This window comes from Ranitomeya imitator, chromosome 5 (assembly GCF_032444005.1).
Source record: "Ranitomeya imitator isolate aRanImi1 chromosome 5, aRanImi1.pri, whole genome shotgun sequence".
Taxonomy (NCBI): domain Eukaryota; kingdom Metazoa; phylum Chordata; class Amphibia; order Anura; family Dendrobatidae; genus Ranitomeya; species Ranitomeya imitator.
In genome coordinates, this window is record NC_091286.1 from 494,088,351 (window position 1) to 494,106,326 (window position 17,976).

The window sequence follows — 17,976 nt, forward strand, 5'->3', positions numbered from 1 at the left end:
CGCAAATAAAAACGCACGCAAAAACGCCTCGTTTTGCGACGCATGCGTCGTTTTTTGCCGAAATTTCGACGCAAAAAAAATGCAACTTGTTGCGTTTTCTTTGCCCGACGCTTGCGGCAAAAAAAACGCATGCGTCGCACAACGCAGCACAACGCAGCACAACGCATGTCCATGCGTCCCCCATGTTAAATATAGGGGCGCATGACGCATGCGTCGCCGCTGCGTTTCCCGACGCTGCGTCGGGAAACGCTAATGTGAACGTAGCCTAATCCCCACAGTTTTAAGCGTGCCCTAAAAACTCATTTGTTCAGACTGGCCTACCGCCTCAATGCATTAACCTAACGATCCCTGTGTGGCCTATTTAAAAAAAACAAAAAAAAAAAACAAAAACAGGTTCCTCGCATCATGTTCTCATTCACTTTATGCAGTTAATAGCCCTCTGTGTCTGTACTGCTACATACTTAGGCTGGGTTCACATTGCGCTAGGTGTGTCCGTCTAACGGACTCGTTTTTAAGTAGTAAAAACGCAATGTAACGCACATACCAACGCGCCCATAGACTTGCATTGTCTAACGCATCGTGACGCATCCCTAAATTGGTATGCGTTTGTCACATAACGTTTTTTTTCTGACGGACCTTCAACGCGGCTTGCAGCGTTCTCGGGTCCGGCCAAGCTAACGCACTACTAACGGAAGCGTTCATTCTGCCATAGAAGGCTATGGCAAACGCAGTCAGACGCAAATCATGAAAAATTTCCAAATAGGACCACACGTTTTAATAGCGTTTGAGGGTGGTCACATGTGTCATGTGACAGGAAATGTGATTTCGGCCATTAAAGGAGGAATATACCACCCACACATTTACTGCACGTGACAGAGTGTTGCAATAGCTCTCCTGAAATGTAAGTACATTTCTATATATATATCTCAGTATACATCATGGGAGTCTGTAATGTCCGTCGGATGTGTGTGTACTAAACATGTATTGCTTTGTTGCACACAGATGTCGGATACAGATGTCAGCAGCAGCAGCAGCGTGTCTGCGATTTTTTCGTCACAGTCGGTAGGCTTGCACTTTAAAAAACCACTATAATGTTGTGTGAAACTCCATTGTATTGAGCTAGGCATAACAATCCCGTTTATTGTTTTATTGTGAATAGGAGTCTTCTGAGCCCGAGGCTGCTAGACCACCCCCCAAAAAACATGCTAAAAGCACAAAGGTACATAGCACTCATGTTGAATTTTTCATGCATAAATTTATTGATCCAATGAATACATTATTTAATGTTAATTTTTTTTTTTTTACATTTTACATACACAATAGGTTGTGGCACACGGAGGACACAAAAGAAAGAAGGTCCCTAGCCGTCTGTCGTCGCCACAACTGCCAGTGGTAAATATAAAATTAGAAATATTCTATCCAATATTTATCAACAATCTATCTATTCACTTTCTATCTACTATACCTATAAACTATCTATCAACTATCTATCGCTCCATCTATTTGTCTATCTATATCTATGTATCTATCTATCTATCTATATCTATGTATCTATCTATTTATCTATCTATCAATATCTATGTATCTATATATCTATCTATATCTATCTATCTATCTATATTTATGTATCTATCAATCTATCTATATCTATCCATCTATATTTATGTATCTATCTATGTATCTATCTATCTATATCTATGTATCTATCTATCTATATCTATCTATATCTATGTATCTATATATCTATATCTATCTATATCTATGTATCTATCTATCTATCTATATCTATGTATCTATATATCTATCTATCTATCTATCTATATCTATGTATCTATCTATCTATATCTATGTATCTATCTATTGCTATATCTATGTATCTATCTATCTCTGTATATATGAATATGGCCATCCAGTGAAATTGACACTATCAACATAACTTTTTGTGTTTACATAGTCCAAGTCAGCGGCCAAAAAAAAAAGGATTGTCGTTGACGAAGAGCCATTGACTATCCACAACGAGACACTGATCAACCTTGTGGAAGCCAACCCCTCCATATGGGACCAGAGCGACAGCTCCCACCATGACATCGTGAAGAACCGGAAGTTGTGGGATCAAATAATCTGTCACTTTGATCCCCGATACATGGAGAAGTCGACAACCTCAAAGAAAAAAATTGGTAAATATTGGTGACGTAACATCGGAAAATGTTAACCCAAAAAAAAATAAAAAATTCTATCCTATCAACCTATCCACTTGTTGTCTATCTCTCAATTATCAACTATCTGTTCTATATATCTATCTATCTATACACTATTTCTAAACTATTTCTTAACTATCTATCTACTATTTATATGTCAACTATCCTAGCAAACTATGAAAAATGTTTCCTATATCTTAAAACTATCTATCTACTATTTTTATATATATATATTTTTTTTTAAATTTAAAGCCGATGCTGTCCATACCCGTTGGAAGTCCATCCGCGATCGCTTTGTCCGTGACTACCGGAACAGTCAGAATGCACCAAGTGGATCCAGTGGTAAACGGGTGACCCCGTATGTGCATTACGACCAACTGCTCTTTCTTCAAAAAACATTGTCTCAGCGCTCGTAAGTACAAATAGGTCTGTGTGCGAGACAAAATTGTTTAAAGGAAACTAATTTACTTTTTTTTTTTTTGGGTTACAGCACGATATGCAGTACCGCTGCTCCTAGACAGACAGAGGAACTGGAGCCTTCTCCAGTGGAACCAACGCAACCTGAAGATGTGTCTGGCATCAGCGAGCCACGATCTGCGGATAGAAGCACTGTTGCTGCAGGTGTGAGTGCCCGGTTGCAATCACAGCGTGGACGCAAGCGAGCATCACAAAAAGATGAAGCTGATGCAATTATCGTGGATGGACTCCAACGGGTAGAGGACATGTGTCGCAGTGAGCTCAAAGACCTGAGGCGAGAAATTACCGAGCTGCAAGCCCGCGAGTCTGTATACTCTGCTAATGAGTGGAAGCTACTTTTTTTGTCCTATGTGCCTGTAGCACAAAATATCCCGGCACATAGAAACCTTATGTTTAGACAAAGACTGAACGAGCTTCTAGAGGAATTTGTGGGCCCCCAGGAACCCGCTCCATCGGGAACAAGAAGACTGGACATGACGCCCTACAACCCTCAATATAGAGGCCGGGGTGAAACGAGCGTGGAACCTCATAGACAATGTAGCAGTCCATCATATAGTTGGCAGACAATACTCCCGTGCAGTACCAAAGTCTTTAGTACCGTTCACTGTCCCCAGCCAGGTGCAATTACCGCGTTGCAAGTTTTCTTTTTTTTTTTTTTGTTATGTTTTTTGTTGTGAATTTCTATTTTCCTTTTTTTTCATCCCTATGGGATATCATATGTTAAACCTGTGTACCAACAGTTTGTTGGAAAAATCCATAAACATTTAGTAAACTGTTTCAAATTTAAGATTCTTGTATGACTTTAACTTTTAACACAACATAACTTTTTACACGACATAAGGTAACTTTTTACACGACATCAGGTTAAACAACTTTTTACACGACATAAGGTAACTTTTTACACTACGTAACTTTTTACACGACGTCAGGTTAAACAACATAACTTTTTACACGACATCAGGAAGACTTTACAATATTTTCACACGTATCTGTCTTGCCATGGAACATGGCCTTCATGTGTGAAATAATGTGCAAATTGATCACGAATCCTCATTATTTGTGCTGTTGACCGAACTTCATTCGATTCAATGCTACTGAGGTTCGACTCGCAATCATCGGGGTCTACCACCTGGGGTTCATGTCTCGCCACAAAATTATGCAGACAGATGCACGCCTTCACAACACGGTCCACATTTTCAGGTTGCAGTTGCATGCAGGTTAGTAAAATCTGCCATTTTAATGTCAAAATCCCAAAGGCACACTCCACATAACGTCTGGCCCGGCTCAAGCGATAATTAAAAATGCGCCTGCTGGAGTCTAGACTACGGCTTGAGTAGGGCTTGAGGAGATTTTGTCCTAGTTGGAAGGCCTCGTCACCAACTAAAACATAGGGCAAACTTGGGCCTTCGGTCCCCGGAAGAGGTCGTGATGAGGGTATGTTTAAACGTTGGCTGTACAAACATCGGCCCATGTTGGAGTCTCTGAATACTCTGGAATCGTTAGTCCGGCCATAAGCACCAATATCCACAGCAACAAAACGGTACCTGGCATCCGCAATCGCCATCAATACTATAGAAAAGTATTTCTTATAGTTATAGTAGAGGGAACCACTATGCGCAGGTTTCTGAATCCGAATGTGCTTTCCGTCCACGGCACCAATACAATTGGGGAAATTAGCCACATCCTCAAACTGTTGGGAAATCGCTAGCCACATTTCTGATGTTGGTGTTGGTAGCACAAGTGGTTGCAAGTTGTTCCAAATGGCATCACAAGTTTCCCGAACCAGTTGACAAATTGTTGACTTCCCAAGTCTAAACTGATAATGCAGTGACGCAAAAGTTTCTCCGGTAGCCAGATATCTGTCGACATTCAAAAACAAAAAGCAAAAAAAAATTAGGATTTTAATGATCATCTAATGGCTAGTTACAATAGAATATACAATTGCTAAATGAACATTAGGCCACACGATACCGAGATCTAGTCTTTGTCAATATAATGATAAAAAAAATGTATAATTACCTCACAGTCACTACTAAACGTTGCTCCGCACTGATGCTTTCACGAAAAGTGCTGCGATGATGATGTATCTCATCCTTCACATGCGAGAGCAGAACATCAAAGGTCTCAATGGACATCCGTAGATAGCGTTGGAATTTGAAGGGATGATCCCGAAGCTGCACATACAGGGTGTGAAAGGCACCATATGTACTCCGCAAGAAATTCACTTCGTGGATCCAATATCTCCTTTGCGAACTACGCTTTCTCTGCCGAAGTCGCAACCGCATCAAGCGAAATCTGACGAGCTCAGACACAAACATCTTGCTAGCAGAAGTTCACTCAATGCTTTCAAAATGGAGAATGAGTCTGTGCCCACACCCGACAATGACAAAAGGGAAAAAAAAAAAAAGAACAACTTTATTGACAGTGACAAACGCAGACAAACGGATACTTCGTAAACGGTCATCAAAATGAAAAAACGCGATCACATGCGTTAACGCTAGCGTTACCGTGACGACGAATTTCACATATTTTTGCTCCTTTTCTGTACATGCGTTTAACGCATCCGTTTAACGCCATGTACTTGACGCAATGTGAACCTAGCCTTAGGCAGTTAACTGGTTCATGCAGCTTTACATGAACACCCGAGCCTTACACTATGGCTGGTCCGAATAACTATAGCATTTGTTACCATCGACCTCTCGTGTCTCCCCTTTTCCTCATAGTTTGTAAGCTTGCGAGCAGGGCCCTCATTCCTCCTGGTATCTGTTTTGAACTGTATTTCTGTTATGCTGTAATGTCTATTGTCTGTACAAGTCCCCTCTATAATTTGTAAAGCGCTGCGGAATATGTTGGCGCTATATAAATAAAAATTATTATTATTATAAGTAAAGCTGCTTTTTTTCATACTTCCTGCTATTTGCCTTATAATAAAATTATATTGACATACTTAGGTGCGGATTACCTGCGTTTTTTATTTGTTTGCACTTTGGAAAGCCACATGTGCATTTTTAACTTGCAGAATTTCCACACCTAATGTAAATCGATGGGGAAAGTCCACACATAAGTGTACGCGCAAGAGCAATTGACATACTGCGGATTTGGAATCGGCACCATGTGTCTGTTCATGCTGAGTAAAAAAGAATTGTGGCGGGCAGGAGATTTCTACAAATCCCATCCACTTTGCTGGACCTGTAAGACGTTTTGGACCCAGCAAAAATACACAGCATCGAAAGCTCTTTGTGGAAACATAGCCTAAACTTTTGCATATACCGGTATATATATATTTTTTCTGCTTAGCTGAATCTGCTTAATCTGTTGTATCCATCATGGCTCCTGTAATAGTGGAACCCATCAGAGTCAACGCATATGGGGGATTCTAGAGCTGGAAAGCCGTGAATGGACCATTATGGCAGGGGAAAGCCAAGCAGCGCCTGTTGAAATCATTGAATTATATTTATATAATGCATTGAGCGATCAGATTGCAAGGCTTCAGACAATGACGGATCTTTCTGTTGTGTCCCTGCATGCCTTATAAATAGAGGAACAGGTGAGAAGCATAGCTGCTAATGTTCGCTAATTCTGCTGGAGACTGCAGCTGTCACAAGACACATGATAGCAAACAGCTCAATTCCTTTGCACTAGCCACTGAAATGTCTTTTTTTTAGCTTTTTTTTGGTCATTACAACATTTTTTATGTGTTTTTTGTTTCCTAGCTTTTTTTCAACATTTTTTTAGCGACTTTTTACTGGCATTTTATGTTTTTTGTTTTTTTTTTTTTATCGGGGAGGAGAAGACCCAGTGCACGGTCCGGCCCCTGAGCACCGAAATCTAATTAGCAGAAAACTTCAAATGGTGATTAAAGAAGAACAACAAAACAGATTTTTCTCACCAAAGGTATCAATGTGATCAGTATTACAACGCCATTATAACCGTGTCTTTACAGTGCAAAATTGTGCTGACAGGTTCTCTATCGGGTATGACTCTCCTATTGTTTTTGCCCTAACCTGTTCATTGAATTGACACAAAAATGAATATCTGGCACCACCACCACTAACTGTAATTGACGCTACTGGAGATAATGTTGTATAATAAAATGTAATATAAAACAATCATTCTCTAAAGCACCCAGTAATTAGAAGTAGTGTTCTGCACACTTTGGTAAGCACTACACCACTGCTGTCACTGCATTAACAGAAAATACCTGGAGACCGTCCAGACACATTCTAATAAACGAGAGGGGAACATTTTTATCCCATCAGATGTTATCACCCACTCATTGTGCCCTGCGCTCACTCTACCGCCTCGGCCATACATCACATATTCTCTCTAATCTGATGCTTCCAGGACTTTGATAACTCTTGTCCGTGCTCCAATTGCAGACCATAGTGGGGAGAAATCAATGTGTCACACACGGGATTGCCTCAGTAAATCTTACCTTTTTCACAAACTTCATACTTTTAGTGCACTGTCGGCCCATCTAACGTCATTTTTACAGTGCAGAAGTAGAACAAGATGCCGTTTACCTTCTGTTTAGGCTCCATTCTGTGATATCAAGGGCAATTCTACCCTACAGGGCTTTTCTACAACTATACAACCCCTTATTAATGTGGCCAGCAAAGTGAGAAAAAAAAATCTTCCATGATCAGCACTGCATCCCCCGCCACTCTGCTGGGATCAGCATTGAGCAGAGGTGTTACAGGACCAGTGCAGCCAATCCATCAGTGCTGATTGGCTGCAGCAGTCATGGGATACCCCTGCTGGATGTTGGAGTGTACAACCGCTGTAGTCGGCTTCTATAGATAAAAGGATGTTAAAAAAAGTCATTAAAAAATCCCATATCTAGAGCATGCTATCTACCTAACCACTACAGCAATAAACCTACCAATAATGTGAATGTAACCATGCACTATAGACTTTTACCATCTGACCATGATGCTTGTGGCGCTAAACCCCCCAAAACCGCCACTGATAAAGCGTCCTTATTATTCACTGGCAAATGGTGCTGTATGTGAATTAAACACTTGCTACCAGTTACCCCACAAATTACAGCCGTGGGTCCCAGGAGTTAAACACTCTAGGACAGACCTGGGCAAAGTATGGCCCGCAGGCCACATCCGGCCCTCTGGTTGTTCCAGTCCTGCCTGCAGACTGACAAAGCGGAAGAAACGAAAACAGTGACCCATGGGCCTCACCATGCGGCCGCCCTCCCCACCACTCCTCGCATCCTCAGGTGAATATAATGGTGGAGGATGGAGCTGTCGACTTCCCCCATTCAGCGTGTGCAACTTAGACAGCAGACGTGAAGACATCACTACATCACATCTGTTGTGCAGATCATCAATGTTCACAGCAAAGACCAGAGCAGAGCGCCAGAGGAACGGCAGCAAGCTGAGTATGTGTTGTTGTTTTTTTTAATGTGTGGGACGTGTGTGTGTATAGGGGGAGTATGTGGGGGCTCATACTGTATATAGGGGGTTTGTGTTGGCTAATATTGTATATAGCGGGTTGTGTGTGGGCTCACTGTATGAAGGAGACAGTGTGGGGGCTCATACTGTATATAGGGATTGTGTGTGGGCTCACTGTATATAGGAGACAGTGTGGTGGCTCAAACTGTATATGGTGGGCTATGTGTTGGGTAATATTGTATATAGGGGGTTGTGTGTGGGCTCACTGTATATAGGAAACAGTGTGGTGGCTCAAACTGTATATAGAGGCTATGTGTTGGGTAATATTGTATATAGGGGGTTGTGTGTGGGCTCACTGTATATAGGAGACAGTGTTGTGGCTCAAACTGTATATAGGGGGCTATGTGTTGGGTAATATTGTATATAGGGGGTTGTGTGTGGGCTCACTGTATATAGGAGACAGTGTTGTGGCTCAAACTGTATATAGGGGGCTATGTGTTGGGTAATATTGTATATAGGGGTTGTGTGTGGGCTCACTGTATATAGGAGACAGTGTAGAGGCCCATACTGTATATAGGGGGCTATGTGTTGGGTAATATTGTATATAGGGGGTTGTGTGTGGGCTCACTGTATATAGGATTCAGTGTGGTGGCTCAAACTGTATATAGGGGGCTATGTGTTAGGTAATATTGTATATAGGGGTTGTGTGTGGGCTCACTGTATATAGGAGACAGTGTAGAGGCCTATACTGTATATAGGGGGCTATGTGTTGGGTAATATTGTATATAGAGGGTTGTGTGTGTGGGCTCACTGTATATAGGAGACAGTGTGGAGGCCCATACTGTATATAGGGGTCTATGTGTTGGGTAATATTGTATATAGGGGGTTGTGTGTGGGCTCACTGTATATAGGAGGCAGCGTGGGGGCTCATACTGTATATAGGGGGCCTGAGTGGGGGCTTACACTGTATAGGGGTGTTGCGTGTGGCGCATACTGTATGAAGGGGGTCTGTGTGTGGGCTGATATGATATATATTGGATGTCTGCATTCTTAATTCTGCTCAATATTAAATTATACAATTTAATATAAAATTCTAAGTTAATATTTTGAGCCGAATGACTTTCACCCTATTGGTTCAGCCCTGCACAACAGTCACGGTCTCTAATAACTCATATGGCCCCTCTGGGAAATTAATTGCCTACCCCTGCTCTAGAAATAGATTATCATGGGGGGGATTCATCTGTAAATAAGGCATTTTTTGTGGCATAAAACACACACCATAAAGGTACAGGAAAATGAAGAATATGCTAAATGACTCAAGCGTCCTACTAATCCTGCGCAAACAGAACCAGAATGCGAATCCTTAAATAGTGGGATCCGGCCTATTGTGATGAGTCAGGTTATTAGACTGCGGTGCCGGTCTCTCGTGAAACATTCACATAAGCAGATCATGAATAATTAAACGGTGGCATCGGTAAGCAAACTATAATCCCCTTTCGTTCCTTTATTAAAACCTTATTTAAGCTAAAACCTCAGTAATAAATCACCTGCAGTATAAAAGAGAAGAACTAATGTCAGCTGAACTCATCTGTAAAATCCAGGGATTTGTGCTACTACAGGTATCTGCCTCTCTAATAAGTTTTCTATTATGAATGTATTTTAGAACTAATAATTTCGGCTCTTTTTGCATCTATTGTATGCACCAGGATAGCGCCAGGTACATGCACTGAGCCTGTTCATAGGTCCCCGTGCACACAGCGCATGCGAGTGCTTTTGGTTTTAAACCTTAATCCCTCTTTTACTACATAATTTAGAAACTATTATCTGTGCTCGTTTCCCAAATACAGGGATACAGTATAAATATGTATACTGCGGGGTATACGTTTTTTTTTACAATGTGAATCTAGCCTATAGAGAGGCGTATCTTAAAGGTACAGTACGCATGAAGAAATACTCGCTACATAGACCTCTGATGGAAGTAGAAAACAAGGTCTGAGCAGAGCCCTGTTTGCTTAACGCCCCTTTCCCCATTCTTGGGCGTGTGAAATCCATGTTTTTCAGATTGCCCACTGTAGTTTATGGGGCTATTCATGTATTTTTGCATTCCGTTTTTTCGTAAAACAGAAATGAAGATATGTCCAATACTGATCTGTTTTGCTGATCAAAATCATCCATTCAAGTCAATAGATCCATGAAATAAAAAAACGGTGCAGACGCAACCCCTGTGCTGCCCATTTTTTAATGTTTAACGGGCAGGAGAAGCTTGAATTTTGGACACTTGGACCAAAATGGATGAAAATCAGACCAAGCACAATGATAAAAAGTAATCCATTTTTTCTTTTCAATTACGGTATGTAAAAAACAATGGCCGTGTGTTTAAGGCAGATTCCCCACGCGGCATACTATAGGAGCTATGTTACTGATCTATAACACAAGCCTCTAGTATGGCTGTGTGCATGCTGTAATATTAGTATAACACGCAGACAGGCCTGTTGCTCCAGAAAAATACTCCAAAAAGAATATTCTGCAGTGTTCTGTGCGCCAGCTAATCGGGGGAGACTGCAAATGAGGGACCCCCTCTATTAAAAGGTATTACAGTTTCATATAATATCATGATACCGTCGGCCACCTCTCTCCTGGTCTTGCAGTGCGTCACACGGCCAGGACCAATTTTTATCTCTGGAAGAAAGCAATGACCCCAAGCAGAGAGATTGAAAACCAAAGTTGCTTTATAAGGAAAATATATTGAATAATTGTATAACATTTCATTATACAACGGCTATTATTAAATTATAAACATTATTATTATTAATGGGCTAGTCTCAAAAATATGAGGTCAGTCTCTAATGGATAGAGGAAAACTTGCTGCTCGCTGGGGGTCTGATCCTGACATTGTACTGGGACGTCCCATAGACCATGAGTGGAGCAAAGTACGAGCTTGCACATCTGCGCTCCATTCAGGATGGGGCTACGGAGCCCCGGTGTATGGATCGCAGAGGGTCCCAGCAGTTGGACCCGCACCAATCACAAGTTATTCCCTATCATTTGAACAGGGGATATCTTTACATTATGGGCATTAACCCTTTAACCAGTCAAGCTTTTTTTTAATCTTTCCCATACAGGTATGATTGAACAGTAATGGTAACTTTAGTACATTAGAAAAGTGATGTTACTAGAGCATTAAAAGTTCTGGTCTTGTTGTAACGTGTAAGTAGTGCGCCGCCGAGCATGTCATACATCATCATGATGATAAACCTGCTGGAGGAGAGCACATCAAGCATTCCTCACAATTTCGTTATACCAAAAGCGTTTCCATATTCTTCAGATAGTCATTTTGGCATCATTAAGAGTGGAAATCCTTTTCGGGCTATGCGCGGTGTACCTGCCACAGGCAGCGTAGGCCAAATAGGTTGGAGAGACAATGATTCCAGACAGCTGTCTCTTGGAAAGTAACGTTGTGTCCCAGTTCTTCCCTGGCATAAACAATGTGAAAACATGGTGGCATCGGGTAACACAGGCGGATACACGGTAATGTCTGACAGATGCACCAGCTATTCTGTCCATTGTTACATAAACATATCTAACATGAGGAGGCGGCTGCAGCACTTCTGGGATCATGACTGGAGAGAAGCGATCACTAAACATTATGACAGCCCCGGCAAATCTGTTAGTTACTCCTAAGAACTTTAGAAAAGATATACCGTACTTCCTAGGATTTGTGCTTTGCAGAAAACATGGGGGTCAGCGTTGCCTGCTGATGTAGGCGGCACTAAACTGCTGAGTCTAGGGATTGACCGCAGCGGTCACATGCACCACCGCTGCAGACTGTGAGCAAAGTTTGTCAGCCGCACTGCACTTCTGGTTGGTGAGTAAAACTTATTGGAAAAGTTAAAAAAGACATCCTGGAAAATTGCCTTAAAGGGGATGTCCATTATTTGGACTTCTGAATTGTTATGTCCCCCTTATAAAATAACCTATACTGACCTCCGGTGCTGGCGCCATTCCTGGGACGTGGGCACATGGTCTCCAAGGCATAACAATGTCAGGTGAGCCCTACTGCCAATCGGCGGTCAATTCACTCTCCCTTCAAAAGTAAGTGACATTCGGAGAAATTCCGAGACCGGCAGCAGCTCTCACTACTTTCAGATCTCCATTTTGTCCAAAGGAAGTGAGTGAATTGGCTGCTGAATGGCTGCAGGGCTCACGTGGTCTAACAATGTCACGCAAGCCCCGGGAGAGCCAGTGCCATCATCACTGGAGGTGAATGTAGCCTTGGGTTATTTCAGAAGGGGGAATATAGGGATTGAGAAGGGGTGGTCTGAGTAATGGACAACCCCTTTAATGTTTACCTCAAATAATTTCTGTTCTGCAATGCCTAACAAATGTTGATCCTTTCCAACTAAAATCTTGCTTTTGCCGCAGTGAATGGCTGTATAGTAATAAAGATTAGTGTCAGCAGCCGTGCGTAGGCCACTGCCAGCGTGTTCTTTATGTTCACATGCATGTGTGGCATATTTAGTGACAAATCCACACACATTTTTTCTACCAGCTACATCTGTTTATTACATATCAATACGGCAGTAGCTTAGTAACACATTGTAGACGTAGGAGAACCTAAAAAACACTAAAAATATGTATTTTGGGGATTTTTTTTATTTTTCTCTATTGTTTAAATTCTGTCTATTAACCTATTTCTACGTGATCTATGGACTATTTGCTTTCCAGTGTTGGATGTTCATTTGGTTGTTGATTAAAAAATTAAAGACTAATCCCATAATTCGGCTTTACTTTTCAAGTTTGAGTAATACCAAATTTGGTTGGCAAGCAGTATGGCTGCTCTTACAATCTCCTCAAGGTTTATCACCCAATCTCTCTAAAATCCCGAATAGTCTGCGATCCAGAGCTCTGTCCCTGGAAATCTGAGCTATATTCACGATAAAAATGTGTAAAATAGAGTTTAGTGAGAAGAGTCCCAGGACCCGGCCCGGTGGCCATGTCAGTAGTTCATGTGCACCTCCTACAGTCCAGCGCCTCTTCTGATTTGTAGACCCTCACATTGTCATGCATCACTGCTACTGATCACAAGAGGTGTCTCCAATGCCTCAGGTAGTAGGAGATCCGCTCGTCTCTGGTCCGGTGGCCGTAGAGTACCTATGTGGCCGCTGGACTAGGGTCCGGTGAATCTTTTATTGATCAACTCTCATCAACTCAGGAACACTTATCCCCTGTATATGATGTGTGACTGCTGGAACTCTTAGTCATAAGATTAGGGGTCTTATGAATCGATCAGTAGTTCTCATGCATACACATAAGGCATGGCTAAGAAGTGAGTGCTTTCAGGATTTGGTGGTAATTTTCTAATTCTCGTGAGGTGCTCATTAACAATCTGATTTCTTTTGGGGGAGTGATGAGACTAATGAAATACCGGTAAGTACCGTATATGATTTTTGGAACCGTCGTATCACGTGTCCTTCTGCGGCTGGAAGCTGTTAGAATTCCCTGGCCAGTATCTCGTCAGTCAATACCCATGGCTGATATATTGTCTGTGACTGACATTACATCATTGCGATAAGATCTCTACACCACGTTGCACTTGTAATTTCACTTAAGGGAAAATATCGTTTCGAGCCGACACAATAACCCGCGGCACACACTGAGTTTTAGTCTTTAGGAATAGGAACAAATGAAGACTTACATTGTACGGCAAATGCTGCGGCTGCTTGTGGGCGACATAAACAGCTTCGCTTTATTATCTTACATAATGCATCATTGTGGTAGCTTCTGGCAGAAGACAAAGATGAGATTGTTAAGAATGATATGAGTAAGAAGCTTTCAAAAAAAAAAAAAAAAAGTTTATTTTGCAAAAAAAAAAAAAATCTGTTCCTTGTGCTCTGGAATGGTTTACATTAATGCTATATACGGTGCTCTGTGCCAGGGTACGTGCTCAGCGCTCAGCCTGCTTAGTGTTTTGCTCTTGGAGTGGACACAGCCATGTTGTGTTACCCCTTCACATAGTCGCCAATTGGCTAAAACATCTAACAGGTCTGAGCAAAATTGACTATTTTAAACCAAACTTTGACCTAGAATCATTAGTGTATATGGCGAATACTACACAGCCGGACTCGGTGTAGCCTCTGTGTGCTGCCATACAGGCTTTGATATGTGCAGTATATAAATAGATATTACCGTAATTAAATCTAGACCAGAATTCCTTTGTTCATAAGACATCCGATGGAGCCTGCCATGATTATCTTTTTCCTATCTGTATGAAATTAGAGGTGTATGAAGGTGTCGACAGTCAGGGTATGTGCACACGTTGTGGATTCTCTGCGGATCCGCAGCGGTTTTTGCAGTGCAGAAACGCTGCAGATCCGCAATTGATTTACAGTACAATAAATCAATGAGAAAAAAAAATGCTGTGCACACTTTGCGGAAAATAGCATGTCACTACTTTTTTGTGAATCTGCAGCATTTTTGTACCCAATCCATTATAGAAAACCGCAGGGTTAAAAACGCAGCAAATCCGCAAGAAAACCGCAGCAAAAATGCACAAAAAACGCCTAATCCGCATTGTGTGCACATAGCCTAAGGACCCATATACTTGTACTGGTGCTGTATTACAGCTCTGTACAGCTTTTACAAGCTCTAAGGGTAAGTGCACACGTTGCGGATTAGGCTTAGGAATTTCTGGTGCGGATTCTGCCTCTCCTGGCAGAAAACGCACCTGCGGATTTGTCGCGTTTTTTGTGCGGTTCTGCAGCGTTTTTTGTGCGTTTTTGCTGCAGTTTTCTTGCGGATTTGCTGTGTTTTTTACCCCTGTGGTTTTCTATAATGGAATGGGTACAAAAACACTGCAGATTCACAAAAAAGAAGTGACATGCTACTTCTTTTAAACCGCAGCGTTTCCGCAGCGAATTTTCTGCAAAGTGTGCACAGCATTTTTTTTCACATTGATTTACATTGTACTGTAAATCAATTGCGGATCTGCAGCGTTTCTGCATCTCAAAAAACGCTGCGGATCCGCAACGTGTGCACATACCCTTAGGGTATGTGCACACGTATTCTAGGTCCACTGCGGATTTTTCTGCAGCGGATTTCAGCAGATTTGATAAATCCGCAGTGGAAAACCACTGCGGATTTACCGCGGTTTTTCTGCGGTTTTCATTGCGGTTTTCCATAGGGGCAGTTGTAAAACCGCTGCGGAATCCGCAGAAAGAAGTGATATGCTGCGGAATGTACACCGCTGCGTTTCCGCGTGTTTTTTTCCGCAGCATGTGCAGTGTTTTTGGTTTCCCATAGGTTTACATTGAACTGTAAACGCATGGGAAACTGCTGCGGATCCGCAGCTGCGGAAACGCTGCGGATCCGCAGCAAAATCCGCATCGTGTGCACATACCCTAATACCACTGGGTGCACAATCCCTAAGGCCGGTGTCACACTTGCGAGTTTTACGGACGTAAGAGCGCAGAAACTACGTCCGTAAAACTCGCAAAAAATACGGCACAATTATTCTCTATGCCCCTGCTCCTATCTGCCGTATTTTACTGATCAGTATTATATGGCTTTCTACGGCCGTAGAAAATCGCAGCATGCTGCGTTTGTCACCGTATTGCGCAAATAAAACGCCAATGAAAGTCTATGGAAGCCCCAAAAATACGGATTACACACGGACCAGCAGTGTGACTTGCGAGAAATACGCAGCGCTGTTAGAGAGAAAAGCCGGTAATTCAGTGCGGTGTACAGTAAAATCACACTGACAGCTTACAGTAGAATAGGTAGAATAAATATGTACACATAGAATAGGTATATATATATATATATATATCAGTGAGACACATACATGTATATATATTATTACTTCATACAGCCGCGATATAGCAAAAAGCCGGTAATTCAATTACCGGCTTTTGCTTTCTCTTCCTAAAACCCGACATGATATGAGACATGGTTTACATACAGTAAACCATCTCATATCACCATTTTTTTGCATAATCCACACTACTAATGTCAGTAGTGTGTATCTGCAAAATTTGGCCGTTCTAGCTCTTAAAATAAAGGGTTAAATGGCGGAAAAAATTGGCGTGGGCTCCCGCGCAATTTTCTCCGCCAGAGTAGTAAAGCCAGTGACTGAGGGCAGATATTAATAGCCTGGAGAGGGTCCACGGTTATTGGCCCCCCCTGGCTAAAAACATCTGCCCCCAGCCACCCCAGAAAAGGCACATCTGGAAGATGCGCCTATTCTGGCACTTGGCCACTCTCTTCCCATTCCCGTGTAGCGGTGGGATATGGGGTAATGAAGGGTTAATGCCACCTTGCTATTGTAAGGTGACATTAAGCCTAATTAATAATGGAGAGGCGTCAATTATGACACCTATCCATTATTAATCCAATTGAATGAAAGGGTTAAAAAAAACCACACACACATTATTAAAAATTATTTTAATGAAATAAAAACAAAGGTTGTTGTAATATTTTATTTAACGCCCAATCCAATCACTGAAGACCCTCGATCTGTAAATAAAAAAACATAATAAACCAACAATATACTTACCTTCCGCAGATCTGTAAAGTCCAACGATGTAAATCCTTCTGAAGGGGTTAAAACATTTTGCAGCAAGGAGTTCCGCTAATGCAGGCTGCTCCTTGCTGCAAAACCCCGGGGAATGAAGCGAAATATAGGTCAATGATCTATATTTAGCTTCATTTGCGGTGAGGCGCCCTCTGCTGGCTGTTCATAGATCGTGGGAACTTTCCTAGAAAGCCTGGGAGCTTTACTACTCTGGCGGAGAAAATTGTGCGGGAGCCCACGCCAATTTTTTCCGCCATTTAACCCTTTATTTTAAGAGCTAGAACGGCCAAATTTTGCAGATAAACACTACTAACATTAGTAGTGTGGATTATGCAAAAAAAAATGGTGATATGAGATGGTTTACTGTATGTAAACCATGTCTCATATCATGTCGGGTTTAGGAAGGAGAAAGCAAAAGCCGGTAATTGAATTACCGGCTTTTTGCTATCTCGCGCTGTATGAAGGAATAATATATATATATATATGTGTCTACTGACATATATATATATATATATATATATATATATATATATATAGACAGTATATATGTTTTTATTTTTTTTTAACACATGGATCCCTTGTATAGGCGTATGTTGGTTTGGCAAGCCTGCGATAAAAACACGCAGTACGGCTGCCATACGGATTACATACGGAGGATGCCATGCGCAAAAAACGGTGACACACCCTGCCTATGGAGGAGCTACGGACCACTATTTTCGGGACTTTTCAGCGTATTACGGCCGTAATATACGGACCGTGTTTGCATACGCTGAGTGTGACGCCGGCCTTAAAGAGGACTTTCCAATACATTTTTAATACTTGATAGTGGCTGCATGGCAAATGAATTATTATTTATTTACTTAATAAAAGTATTTGGCCCCTAATGAGTTAAGTTTACTTTAAAGGGATAACTGTGGCACCACATTTGGCCTATCTATACTATTAATATGGGCATACAGGCTATAGAATGCTGAACAGTCCTCCCTGCGTGCCTCATGTCAGATGCCTCATTGTGGGTAAATCATCTTTTATCACTTTATATAAATGAGCTCTTCCAGGCTATGGGGTGGACGCTGCCTGGAATATAAGGCTATGTGCACACGTAGAATGGTCCTCTGCAGATTTTTTCACAGCGGATTTTATTAATCCGCAGGGCAAAAACACTGCGTTTTTCCTGCAGATTTATAGCGGATTTACTGCGGCTTTTGTGCGGATTCCACTGCGGTTTGACTCCTGCGGTTTTCTATTATGGAGCAGGTGTAAAATCGCTGCGGATTCCGCACAAAGAATTGACATGCTGCGGAATGTAAACCGCTGCGTTTCTGCG

General features: G+C 41.9%; 3 protein-coding genes across 4 annotated transcripts in view; 2 read left to right on the forward strand and 1 right to left on the reverse strand.

Moving 5' to 3' along the window:
- Nucleotides 1–17,976, forward strand: part of PPM1L (protein phosphatase, Mg2+/Mn2+ dependent 1L) — a 290,444-nt gene that overhangs the window by 134,903 nt on the left and 137,565 nt on the right. The window lies entirely within an intron of this gene.
- Nucleotides 522–3,812, forward strand: LOC138638247 (uncharacterized). 2 transcript variants are annotated; one of them, XM_069727407.1, is made up of 6 exons: nt 522–901; nt 1,003–1,062; nt 1,160–1,219; nt 1,324–1,392; nt 1,955–2,177; nt 2,451–3,812. In XM_069727407.1, exons 2-6 carry the CDS (start codon nt 1,003–1,005, stop codon nt 2,612–2,614), a joined length of 576 nt encoding a protein of 191 aa, XP_069583508.1. In that variant the 5' UTR covers nt 522–901; the 3' UTR covers nt 2,615–3,812. The 2 variants fall into 2 exon arrangements, with proteins under 2 accessions (XP_069583508.1, XP_069583507.1); XM_069727406.1 differs by having other exon boundaries at nt 522–1,062.
- Nucleotides 2,648–4,993, reverse strand: LOC138680756 (uncharacterized). The gene is made up of 3 exons (XM_069768024.1): nt 4,695–4,993; nt 3,674–4,534; nt 2,648–2,657 (listed from the first exon to the last, which is right to left on the reverse strand). The coding sequence occupies exons 1-3, from the start codon at nt 4,991–4,993 to the stop codon at nt 2,648–2,650; spliced, it is 1,170 nt and encodes a 389-aa protein (XP_069624125.1).

Bases quoted from the DNA above. Each gene is read 5' to 3' on its own strand.
- LOC138638247 (XM_069727406.1), top strand. From the start codon at position 952: ATGTCCGTCGGATGTGTGTGTACTAAACATGTATTGCTTTGTTGCACA. The intron at 1,063-1,159 runs GTAGGCTTGCAC...TATTGTGAATAG, and splicing joins CGATTTTTTCGTCACAGTCG to GAGTCTTCTGAGCCCGAGGC. The intron at 1,220-1,323 runs GTACATAGCACT...CATACACAATAG, and splicing joins AACATGCTAAAAGCACAAAG to GTTGTGGCACACGGAGGACA.
- LOC138680756 (XM_069768024.1), bottom strand. From the start codon at position 4,993: ATGTTTGTGTCTGAGCTCGTCAGATTTCGCTTGATGCGGTTGCGACTT. The intron at 4,535-4,694 runs GTAATTATACAT...GAATGTCGACAG, and splicing joins CGTTTAGTAGTGACTGTGAG to ATATCTGGCTACCGGAGAAA.